The 12,574-nt window shown below is 41.8% G+C and overlaps 1 protein-coding gene across 7 annotated transcripts in view; it reads left to right on the top strand.

Moving 5' to 3' along the window:
• Positions 1–12,574, top strand: part of LOC134205537 (regulator of G-protein signaling 11-like) — a 177,296-nt gene that overhangs the window by 133,493 nt on the left and 31,229 nt on the right. For all 7 annotated transcript variants that reach the window (XM_062680832.1, XM_062680831.1, XM_062680834.1 and 4 more), the window contains exons 3-4: positions 5,608–5,982; positions 6,050–6,722. In XM_062680832.1, coding sequence (XP_062536816.1) covers positions 6,327–6,722 — 396 coding nt within the window. In that variant the 5' untranslated portion in view covers positions 5,608–5,982; positions 6,050–6,326. The remainder of the gene's footprint in view (positions 1–5,607; positions 5,983–6,049; positions 6,723–12,574) is intronic.

Here is a 12,574-nt window from a genome sequence, read left to right as displayed (position 1 = left end):
GCCAGTACCTCACCACCGTGTTTAAATAGCTCTCCTGGTAGTTGGTCAACCCCAGGGGCTTTGTTGTTCTTCAGCCGGCCAATCTCCTCCTGGATTTCCTGGAGATCCGGAGCCGATAGAATTATGCCCTGCGCGCGTTTCCCCAGGTCCATCATCATACCGCCATATTCGTCTGCCACATCGCCATTCAGGTGCTCTTCGTAGTGCTGCCGCCACCTTTGGATCACCTCACGCTTGTTCGTAAGAAGGTTCCCGTTTATGTCCTTACGCATATCAGGCTGTGGCACGTGGCCCTTACGTGAACGGTTCAACTTCTCATAGAACTTTCGTGTGTTATTAGCGCGGTACAGTTGCTCCGTCTCTTCACGGTCTCGATCTTCCTGCTGACGCTTTTTCCTCCGGAAAATCGAGTTTTGTCTGTTCCGCGCCTGTTTATATCGTGCCTCGTTCGCCCTCGTGCGGTGTGCGCTGCATTCTTCTCTTCTACTAACTGCTCACATTCGCCGTCATACCAGTCGTTTCTCTGATCCGGGGGCACCGTGCCAAGTGCAGCGGTTGCGGTGCTACCAATGGCGAATCGAATATCTCTCCAGCCATCTTCAAGAGACGCTGCGCCTAGCTGCTCTTCCGTTGGGAGTGCCACTTCCAGCTGCAACGCGTATTCTTGGGCTAGTCTACCGTCTTATAGCCGCCCAATATTAAGCCGCGGCGTCCGACTTCGACGCGTGTTGTACACCGTCGAGAGTTTTGAGCGCAGGTATACTGCAACGAGGTAGTGGTCGGATTCAATATTCGCACTGCGGTAAGTGCGGACGTTCGTGATGTCGGAGAAGAATTTACCGTCGATTAGAACGTGGTCGATTTGGTTTTCCGTTTCTTGATTAGGTGATCTCCATGTGGCCTTGTGGATATTTTTGCGGGGAAAGAAGGTGCTTCGGACTACCATTCCGCGGGAGGCTGCGAAGTTTATGCATCGTTGGCCGTTGTCATTCGATACGGTGTGCAGACTATCCGGTCCGATGACCGGTCTATACATTTCCTCCCTTCCTACCTGCGCGTTCATGTCACCGATGACGATTCTGACGTCCCGCAGTGGGCATCCATCGTATGTCTGCTCCAGCTGTGCGTAGAACGCTTCTTTCTCGTCGTCGGGTCTCCCTTCGTGTGGGCAGTGCACTTTGTTGATGCTATAGTTGAAGAAATGGCCTTTAATCCTCAGCTTGCACATCCTTGCGTTGATTGGCTGCCACCCAATCACGCGTTGGCGCATCTTACCCAGCACTATGAAGCCGGTTCCCAGCTCGTTGGTGGTGCCACAGCTTTGGTAGAAGGCAGCCGCCCGATGCCCGCTTTTCCACACTTTCTGTCCTGTCCAGCAAATCTCCTGCAGCGCCACGACTCGGAGTTGCGGGGATGTAATTCATCGTAGATCATCCTGTCGCAACCTGCGAAACCTAGCGACTTGCAGTTCCATGTTCCAAGATTCCAATCGTGATCCTTTATTCGTCGCCTAGGTCTTTGCCGATTATATCGAGTCGCATTATCTCTTATATTGTTCGTAATTATTGGTTTTCCAGGCGGCTTATTGGGCCTGCGCAAACCTCCTGTCTCGTCGTAGGCCCATCGTGTCAGGGCTGTTTACCGTCCCACCTAACACCAGGACTTGGGCGTGTGTGCTTTGAGCGGCACACGGTCGCTTTGGCGGAGCCTACTTGCGGATACATGCAGCTTTTTATAGAGGTTTAACAGGGCCCACTGTCAAACCCCACCACATCCTAGGCAGGCGCCACAACTCGCAGATGGGGAGGGATCGTCAAGCCCTTGGACATAGTCCCTGCTGTCCCCTGCTGTATTCAATCATATCTATAACATATTCTTAAAGATAAAGAGACATGGTCAGATGGTTTTGGAATATCGTGGGTCATCCAAACCGTCCTCGAGTCCAGAACTTGCGTTCTACAACCACAACTCTAGCTTTTAATGTAATTCCAAGCTTGAAAATGCATTCAAATATGTTCATAACATATTCGTAAAGACCAAAAATGGTAAGATGATTTTGGGATATCCTGGGTTATCCAAACTGTCCTTGAGCTCAGAACTTGCGATCTGCAGCCACGACACTAGCTTTTTTCGCCACTAGAAGCTTGAATATGTATTCAACCATGTCCATAACATACTCCAGACGACCATGAGACACGGTAAGATAATTTTGAGATATCCCGGGTCATCCAAACCGTCCTTGAGTTCAGAACTACAGCCACCACTCTAGCTTTTTCAACGCTTCAAGTTTGGATTTGTATTCAACCATATCCATTACATATTCACGAAGATCAGGAGACATGGTCAGATGGTTTTGCGTTATCCGTCTCTTAGTTCAGAACCTGTGATCTACAGCCACGAAACTAGCTTTTTTCAGCACTAGAAGCTTGGATATGTATTCAACTATGTCCATAACATATTCCAGAAAACCAAGAGACATGGTAAGATGGTTTTGGGACATCCTGGGTGATTCTTGCAACTGTGAATCTCAATCCAGAATATCTCAAAACTATCTTACGACTAGTTGACCCGGCAGACGTTGTCCTGCATAGTAGGCGAGAATGTGCATTTCGAACTACCCATGCAAAGTTCGCATAGGAATCACAATTTTAGTTATTCACGGTTTGCTCAACCTTACTCGTAATTTTCCCATTAGGAAATATCATATAAACCCGTCGGAAACTTTAACGAATGTTTCTGCTGAAGAAATGAAAAAAATCCATCCAGCCGTTTTCGAGTTATGCGGATACGAACACAGACCATTTCATTTTTATATATAAGATATCCGTTGACTCCCGGGAGGTGTAATGGATATAATTAACGGATATTGAAGCTTTGAGTACCGAAAAGAGCTTCTATCAGTTGTAGATCTCATGTTCTGAACTCAAGTACAGTTTTGAATATCTCAAAACTATCCTATGATATCCTTTGTCCTCCCGGGAGGTGTAATGGACATAATTGAATACATATTGAAGCTTTGAGTACTGAAAAACGATTTTCTTGCAGCTGTAGATCTCAAGTTCCGAACTCAAGGATAGTTCAGATGACGCAGAATATCCCAAAACGATCTTACGATATCTGTTGATATCTCAGGAGATGTAATGAGTATAATTGAATGCATATCGAAGCTTTGAGTACCGAAAAAAGCTTCTAAGCAGCTGTACATCTCAAGCCCCGAATAAAGGAATAGTTTGGATAACCCAGAATATCCCAGAACTGCCAGCCTTCATCATCTTCTATAAGATGTAATAAACACGGTTGAATACCCAAATAAACTTTGAGTTACGAAATGTCGCGCTCATTTTTTCAACTTGTGAAGTGCACTTAAAAAAAACTATCTCATGGTCGCTTTTACGCGTGTTTTTATTTATGCGGAACGTCCCCTCCGCGTTAAAATCGTCTTCAGAATACAACATCAGAATTGTTCTGAAACCACCATCCATATTTGAAACAAGATATTGAATTATATTGTTTAGTTGGTAAACATTCAAATTAATTTAGAATTGAAAGAGTTAAGATTTGGAAAAGATTGATGATAATAAAAATGAGGATCAATTTCTGGAAGTTACAGGGTACGAAATAGCAATTCTAATATATGTGGATTAGCTGCTGCTCGAATATAGGCTATAGCACCAGTAGTCGGACTAGTGCTTTATATGCCAAATGGCCAATCAAATCACCGCAAACCAAGTTCATATCGATAAAGCATATTCATATAATACGATAACACCTTTGATCTCCTATAAAACAAGCAAAGCATAATTGTAAAAAATGATTTTGCTTAATTTTTGACGTCCTTTGCACCAGTTGTCGCACTAGGTGTCCCAATTTGGCCAATACCATAGGAAAACAATGGGATTTGCCAAATAAGGAACCAAAAATAAAAAATAGTGACACAACTAGTGCATGCGTTCCTATTATGGATTAATCAATTTTAAGGATCATAACAAATTTTATTATGGTTTTCACAGCTGTTCTAAGGAGCAGGAAGTAAAACCTTTCGCTTGATATATAAAGTCCACCCACATGCCTTTTACTTATTTTTTTTTTAATAAATGCTCTTATGTATGGCGACGATTGGTACACCCACCCTATATACTTTTTTTCGTTTCCCAAAACCCATAAAACGAACGCATAGATAAAATTTCACCGTGTAGAAGGGCTGTGAACCATGAAAAAGGGAGATTATTTTCGCTTTTCATCGCAGTCCATCAAATTTCATTTCGCACTCCCGCGTGTCATTTGCAGCTGAAAGTTCAAAGACGTGGTGCTGTTTTCCTGACTTAACCGCTGCGAATAGCACTCCTTGCCACGATCCGTCGCTTCCGATATGTGGGGTGAATAAAATTAAACACTTCAGAAGATGCTGACAGAGAGTTTTACTTTTCTTGGCGCATCGTTTCGCCCGTACTCATTTATAACAGTGAACTACTTAAGCAGGATGATTGAAGAAATTGCATTGCAACAAGCATGCATTTGCACTCATTTTCTTTATAGTTAGGAATTCACAATTTTGATGAGACGTATAAAAGTGTGTGTCAGCAAATTTCCTTAGTTGGTAGGCGGGGTGACTGAATTCCGAGTTAGACTATATGTTGATAGGTTTTTGCATAACGACGCCAAGAAGAAATTAGGTATCAGTAAATAAAAGTAAAGAAATGAGAGATTCGCCTTGCAGAAACATTAGATGTGAGCACCAGTAATATTTAGAAATTACCTCAATATTTTAAATAAAGATGGCCATTCTCAACGACGTCTGTGGCCTGGATTTTTCTGTTCTGATCGATTTCATGTGATACTTCAATTTTATACTATAAGTTTGTTTACACTTTGAACAAGTAGCTGCACGTGCACAGAGCTCCTGCAAATCTTGCCACGTTTTCTCCCAGTGCCCAGAATATACTATCCCTAAGGCAATGCTGAATGAAAGCTGATGCTTCTGTTTACTAGTTGGCCGATGATGGTATATGATGATGTTGGCTGACAGGCATCGCGGCGATGTCTGCATAACAAGTGCCATTTTACACTGAACAGGCAAATCCACTGGAAAATTGTTCTCGTCGCCCTGTCGTGATACGGTTCTCAATGATGATTGATGTGCAAGTTTCTGCAATGCCTCCATTGGGTATAGAGGCTCACTATTAGAGTCAGAAGATAAGCATCCGCTGGCGAAGATTTTCGATAAACAAACAACCATGCGTTCACCATTATTTCACATGCAATTCAGTAATTTTACATCACCATTCGGGTGTTTTGCTCCATGGGGGCCGTACACATATTACGTAAGCACTTATGCGGGAAGGGGGGTCGGTCAATATCTTACGCTCCATATAAATAAAAAATCATTTGTATGAAAAAAATCTTACATGGGGCGAGAGGGGGTCGAAAAATCCAAAAAGATTGCTTACGTAATAAATGTACCACCCCATGTCCATTTTTTGGTATTGTAATTCAAAATTCTTTTCCATCGGGAAATTAGATTTCTTCATTATTATCACCCTAATTAAATTATTTCACTTATATTTGATTCTGATATGTGGCATCTGTTTGTTTACTTTCTCTTCGCAGATAGATGTGGGGGTGACATCGAGATGGGCCAGGGGCTCGAACCGCTCACTGCAGATCTTTGTCTGTCCTCCCGGTCGCAGCCCCCCCAGCTTCCGTCTCGTATTGAATTCTTCGAGCAATCGAAGAACGTGTTCAAAGTAGCAGCGAAAATAATTACCAAAACGGCAGCAGCAAAATCACAGCAACAACAGCAAAGACTACCCCCAGTGCAACTATTACTACGTAAAAAGCACGACGGCATACGGAGAAACATCAGAACGACGACACTAACTACAAAAAATTGGTTCAGTATAGAGCCTTGCCAGCTGACCACGGCTGGCAACCTTCGGCCTCGAGCAAAAGTTACTCGTCTCACTCTTCTTTCAATGCTGTCAGGTAATATCTATTTGTGAGAGCCAATTATAAAATTCTCTACAAAAACTTTTCCTTTGTGTCTCAACAGAATTTCCTTCTATCACACACATGATGGAGTTCGGCTAGGCCATCTCACATACGAATGCTGAAACCTGCACAACTTATAGTGCCTCCAAAGGGAGTGCACTAATATCTTAAGATCAAAACAGTTACAATAACTGCTGCACCTGACAAACACTGAGGCTGGCTGCATTCCAACGTAAAGCAACAGAAAACCATCAACTGTAAAAAACAGACGCAACAACGACATTCATCTATTTGACACTAGCCGATAAATCAGCCTCAAGGTGTTGCAGCTTGTGGCCATGGAGCCTCCTGGTGGACTTCCACCAGACAAAGATGGACACAGGCTTCTCCATCAGCAGCACAGTCTACAACAGGGTCAGCACAATCCGCAGTCGCCTCCACCGACCGGGACAACGGCAGGGATATCTTTGCAACAACAGAAAGCTTTGCAACTACAAACGCAACAACCACAGCTTCAGCTCGTACCCCACCAACAACTACAATTAACTTCATCTTTTTCCGTCGCGAACCAGCAACAGCAATCACAACTCGTGCTGACGAATACTTCGCTAGTGACATCTTTGACGAATAGTCAAACCGTCGGTGGGAGTGTTTCGACTAGTGCAAGTGGGACCCCGGCGGCAAATGTCCAGACAGGAATTGAACGTCTTTCTCGGCCTATGGCATTCGACAAGGTATTATATTTAATTAATGAGGTTTAACCCTTTAAGGCATTAGCATGTTAGACACAGACATATTACGCTTGAAATGGAGCACCAAACAGTCATGTATACCAGTGGATTATAAACTGGAAATTCATAACTTCATTTCAGTACCAAATTTTCACAAAGGCTCATCTGCTTTTGTAAACATACATTCATAGGTCGATTTGACGAATCCCACGCCAACCAACATCATCAACAGGTGGTAGAAGTCTCCATCTACGTACTGATGGAATTTAGATTGATACGTTAGTTGATTTTTTTTTTTACCAGAATTAGATTTTTCATAATTTGTATAGGTCCAATAGCGATTTATTTTTGATCCACATTAGAGTAGTATTTTATCAAACCAACTAAATCGTTCTGTTACTTTTGAACCTTTTATAATGGAAACAAAATAACGCGATTTATAGATAGGTTTATCTGTCATTAAAATCTATGGAATTCTTTATTAGAAAAGTCCATTATAAGGTGAGTCTAGTTTTAATATGATCGCAATTTTCATAGAAATAGGAAACCTATCATCAGTTTACAGACTTTGGCGCAATGTTACCCTGCCATGTACCTATAACAATTTGATAATATCCTGCTGACTTGATTCTTTTTTCATTGGTCCGACATTGCGGACTAGCCAGGAGGAAAATAGGTACAGAAAAAAAAAGTTGGGGAGGGCGATAATGAGAGGGATTTTTATTATGAATGATTCATGCCGCCTCAATTATTCACACGGCGAGTGGCTACCACTATATAGGTCGACCATTGGCCTTGGTGTGCCGCCATTCGCCAACGTACCGGATGAGAATTTTTTTTTATGTTAACGCACTGAATTACAATAGCCGGTTATCGGGCCATTCCAGGAAGGAATGGGATCGTCTATTATTAGGGGCCAGAATTTTCAATGAAGCAATGTTCTTTCTGGGCATTCGTGGCAAAAACTTAACTGGTCGGGTATTCTATTACTTTGCGCTCTTTGGCTTTTTATGCCTGAATGAAATTAAGAGACGTGATGTTATGATGTTGTAAATTAGCTTTCTGTATTGACTTATAAAATAATCATGGCAGTTACAAGGGACACATTTGGGCTTGAACCTCACAACGACACATTTTTGGCAGACTTTTAAATATTTTTTTTTTAATTTTCAATGACGTTCTCACGAATTTCAAAAAGATCCATAAAAATCAGCATCTAAACTAGGCATCAGTTGTCAATTTTATGAAGATGTTTTTTAACCTGGAAGTTTGTCAATTTTGCATATTTTTGTGCTTGATTGGATTTGGATTGAATTTGGATTGGATTTGGATTGGATTTGATTTGGATTGGATTGGATTTGGATTGGATTGGATTGGATTTGGATTTGGATTTGGATTTGGATTGGATTTGGATTGGATTTGGATTGGATTTGGATTAGACTTGGATTGGATTTGGATTGGATTTGGATTTGGATTGGATTTGGGTTGGATTTGGATTGGATTTGGATTGAATTTGGATTGGATTTGGATTGGTTGGATTGGTTTGGTTGGTTTGGATTGGTTTGGTTGGATTGATTTGGATTGGTTTGATTGGTTGGTTTGGATTTGACTGGATTTGATTGGATTGGTTTGGACTGGTTTGGATTTGGATTGACTGGTTGGATTGATTGGATTGGATTGGTTTGGATTGGTTTGGATTGGTTTGGATTGGTTGGATTGGTTTGGATTGGTTTGGATTGGTTTGGTTGGATTTGGATTGGTTTGATTTGATTGGTTTGGATTGGTTTGATTGGTTTGATTGGTTTGGATTGGTTTGGTTGGTTTGGATTGGTTTGGATTGGTTTGGATTGGTTTGGATTGGTTGGATTGGTTTGGATTGGATTGGATTGGTTTGGATTGGTTTGGATGGTTTGGATTGGTTGACTGGATTGGTTTGGTTGGTTTGGATTGGTTTGGATGGTTTGGATTGGATTTGGATTGGTTGGATTTGGTTGGATTTGACTGGATCTGGACTGGATTGGTTTGGTTGGTTGACTGGATTGGTTTGGATTGGTTGGATTGGTTTGGATTGGTTGACTGATTTGGATTTGGATTGGATTGGTTGATCTGGATTGGTTTGGATTGGATTTGGATTGATTTGGTTGGTTTGACTGGATTGGTTGGTTGGATTGGATTGGATTGGTTTGGATTGGTTTGGATTTGGATGGACTGATTGGTTTGATTGGATTGGTTTGGATTGGTTTGGATTGGTTTGATTGGTTTGGATTGGTTTGGATTGGTTTGGATTGGATGGATTGGTTTGGATGGTTTGGTTGGTTTGGATTGGATTGGATTGATTGGATTTGGATTGGTTGACTGATTGACTGGATTTGATTGATTTGGTTGGTTGGATTGGTTGGATTGGATTTGGATTGGATTTGATTGGATTTGGATTGGTTTGGATTGGTTTGATTGGTTTGGATTGGATTTGGATTGGTTTGGTTGGATTGGGATTGGATTTGATTGGTTTGGTTGGACTGGATTTGGATTGGATTGGTTTGGATATGATTTGGATTGGATCTTGATATGATTTGGATTGGTTGGATTGGTTTGGATTGGTTTGGTTGGTTTGGATTGGTTGGATCGGTTTGAATATGGTTTGGTTGGTTTGGATTGGTTTGGTTGGTTTGGATTGGTTTGGATTGGTTTGGTTTGGTTTGGTTGGTTTGGTTGGTTTGGATCGGTTTGGATTGGTTTGGATTGGTTTGGTTGGTTTGGATTGGTTTGGATTGGTTTGGATTGGTTTGGTTGGTTTGGATTGGTTTGGATTGGTTTGGATTGGTTTGGTTGGTTTGGATTGGGATTTGGATTGGTTTGGATTGGTTTGGATTGGTTTGGATTGGATTTGGATTGGTTTGGATTGGTTTGGATTGGTTTGGATTGGTTTGGGTTGGTTTGGTTGGTTTGGATTGGTTTGGTTGGTTTGGATTGGTTTGGTTGGTTGGATTGGTTTGGTTGGATTTGGTTGGATTTGGATTGGTTTGGTTGGTTTGGTTGGTTTGGATTGGTTTGGTTGGTTTGGATTGGTTTGGATTGGTTTGGTTGGTTTGGTTTTGGTTGGTTGGTTTGGATTGGTTGGTTGGTTTGGATTGGTTTGGTTGGTTTGGATTGGTTTGGATTGGTTTGGATTGGTTTGGTTGGTTGGTTGGTTTGGTTGGTTTGGATTGGTTTGGTTTGGTTTGGATTTGGTTGGTTTGGATTGGTTTGGATTGGTTTGGATTGTGTTTGGATTGGTTTGGATTGGTTTGGATTGGTTTGGATTGGTTGGTTGGTTGGTTGGTTTGGGATTGGTTTGGATTGGTTTGGATTGGTTTGGTTGGTTTGGATTGGTTTGGATTGGTTTGGTTGGTTTGGATTGGTTTGGATTGGTTTGGTTAGTTTGGATTGGTTGGTTTGGTTTGGATTGGTTTGGATTGGTTTGGATTGGTTTGGATTGGTTGGTTGGTTGGTTTGGTTGGTTTGGATTGGTTGGTTGGTTTGGTTTGGTTTGGATTGGTTTGGATTGGTTGGATTGGTTTTGGATTGGTTGGTTGGTTGGATTGGTTTGGATTGGTTGGATTGGTTGGATTGGTTGGATTGGTTTGGATTGGTTTGGTTGGTTTGGATTGTGTTTGGTTGGTTGGATTGGTTTGGTTGGTTTGGATTGGTTGGATTGGTTTGGGATTGGTTTGGTTGGTTTGGATTGGTTTGGTTGGTTGGTTGGTTTGGTTGTGTTTGGATTGGTTTGGATTAGTTTGGGATGGTTTGGTTTGGATTGGTTTGGGATTGGTTTGGTTGGTTTGGGTTGGTTTGGATTGGATTTGGATTGGTTTGGGATTGGTTTGGATTGGTTTGGTTGGATTTGGATTGGTTTGGTTGGTTTGGATTGGTTTGGATTGGTTTGGTTGGTTTGGATTGGTTTGGTTTGGTTGGATTTGGATTGGATTTGGTTGAATATGGTTTGGATTGGTTTGGATTGGTTGGATTGGTTTGGATTGGTTTGGATTGGTTTGGTTGGTTTGGATTGGTTGGATTGGTTGGATTGGTTTGAATTGGTTTGGTTGGTTTGGTTTTGGTTTGGATTAGTTTGGATTGGTTTGGATTGGTTTGGATTAAATTTGGTTTGGTTGGATTGGTTTGGATTTGGATTGGTTTGGTTGGTTTGGTTGGATTTGGTTGGTTTGGATTGGTTTGGATTGGTTTGGATTGGTTGGGTTGGTTTGGATTGGTTTGGATTGGTTGGTTGGTTTGGATGGGTTTGGATTGGTTTGGATTGGTTTGGATTGGTTTGGATTGGTTTGGTTGGTTTGGATTGGTTTGGATTGGTTTGGATTGGTTTGGATTGGTTTGGTTGGTTTGGTTGGTTTGGTTGGTTTGGATTGGTTGGTTTGGATTGGTTTGGATTGGTTTGGATTGGTTTGGTTGGTTTGGATTGGTTTGGTTGGTTTGGATTGGTTTGGATTGGTTTGGTTGGTTTGGTTTGGTTTGGTTTGGATTGGTTTGGATTGGTTTGGATTGGTTTGGATTGGTTTGGTTGGTTTGGGATTGGTTTGGATTGGTTTGGATTGGTTTGGATTGGTTTGGATTGGTTTGGTTTGGTTGGTTTGGATTGGGTTTGGATTGGTTTGGATTGGTTTGGATTGGATTTGGTTGGTTTGGTTTGGTTGGTTTGGATTGGTTTGGATTGGTTTGGTTGGTTTGGATTGGTTTGGTTGGTTTGGTTGGTTTGGATTGGTTTGGATTGGTTTGGTTGGTTTGGATTGGTTTGGTTGGTTTGGATTGGTTGGATTGGTTTGGTTTGGATTTGGTTTGGTTGGTTTGGGTTGGTTTGGGATTGGTTTTGGTTGGTTTGGATTGGTTTGGATTGGTTTGGTTGGTTGTTTGGTTGGTTTGGTTGGTTTGGATTGGTTTGGATTGGTTTGGATTGGTTTGGTTGGTTTGGATTGGTTTGGATTGGTTTGGATTGGTTTGGGTTGGTTTGGTTGGTTTGGATTGGTTGGATTGGTTTGGTTGGTTTGGATTGGTTTGGTTGGTTTGGTTGGTTTGGATTGGTTTGGATTGGTTTGGATTGGTTGGATTGGTTTGGGATTGGTTTGGTTGGTTTGGATTGGTTTGGATTGGTTTGGATTGGTTTGGATTGGATTTGGATTGGTTTGGATTGGTTTGGATTGGTTTGGATTGGTTTGGTTGGTTTGGTTGGTTTGGATTGGTTTGGTTGGTTTGGTTGGTTTGGATTGGTTTGGTTGGTTTGGTTGGTTTGGATTGGTTTGGTTGGTTTGGATTGGTTTGGATTGGTTTGGTTGGTTTGGGATTGGTTTGGATTGGTTTGGATTGGTTTGGGATTGGTTTGGTTGGTTTGGGATTGGTTTGGATTGGATTTGGATTGGTTTGGATTGGTTTGGATTGGTTGGTTGGTTTGGTTGGTTTGGATTGGTTTGGATTGGTTTGGATTGGTTTGGATTGGTTTGGATTAGTTTGGTTGGTTTGGATTGGTTTGGGATTGATTTGGATTGGTTTGGTTGGTTTGGTTGGTTTGGATTGGTTTGGATTGGTTTGGATTGGTTTGGATTGGTTTGGATTGGTTTGGATTGGTTTGGTTGGTTTGGATTGGATTTGGTTGGATTTGGATTGGTTTGGATTGGTTTGGATTGGTTTTGGATTGGTTTTGGATTGGTTTGGATTGGTTGGTTGGTTTGGGTTGGTTTGGTTGGTTTGGATTGGTTTGGATTGGTTTGGTTGGTTTGGGTTGGTTGGATTGGTTTGGGATTGGTTTGGATTTGATTGGATTTGGTTGGTTTGGATTGGTTGGTTTGGATTGGTTTGGTTGGTTTGGATTG

Source organism: Armigeres subalbatus, chromosome 1, assembly GCF_024139115.2.
Source record: "Armigeres subalbatus isolate Guangzhou_Male chromosome 1, GZ_Asu_2, whole genome shotgun sequence".
NCBI classification, from domain to species: domain Eukaryota; kingdom Metazoa; phylum Arthropoda; class Insecta; order Diptera; family Culicidae; genus Armigeres; species Armigeres subalbatus.
The sequence above is the reverse complement of the archived record's forward strand: the minus strand, read 5'-3'. Positions and strand labels throughout refer to the sequence as shown.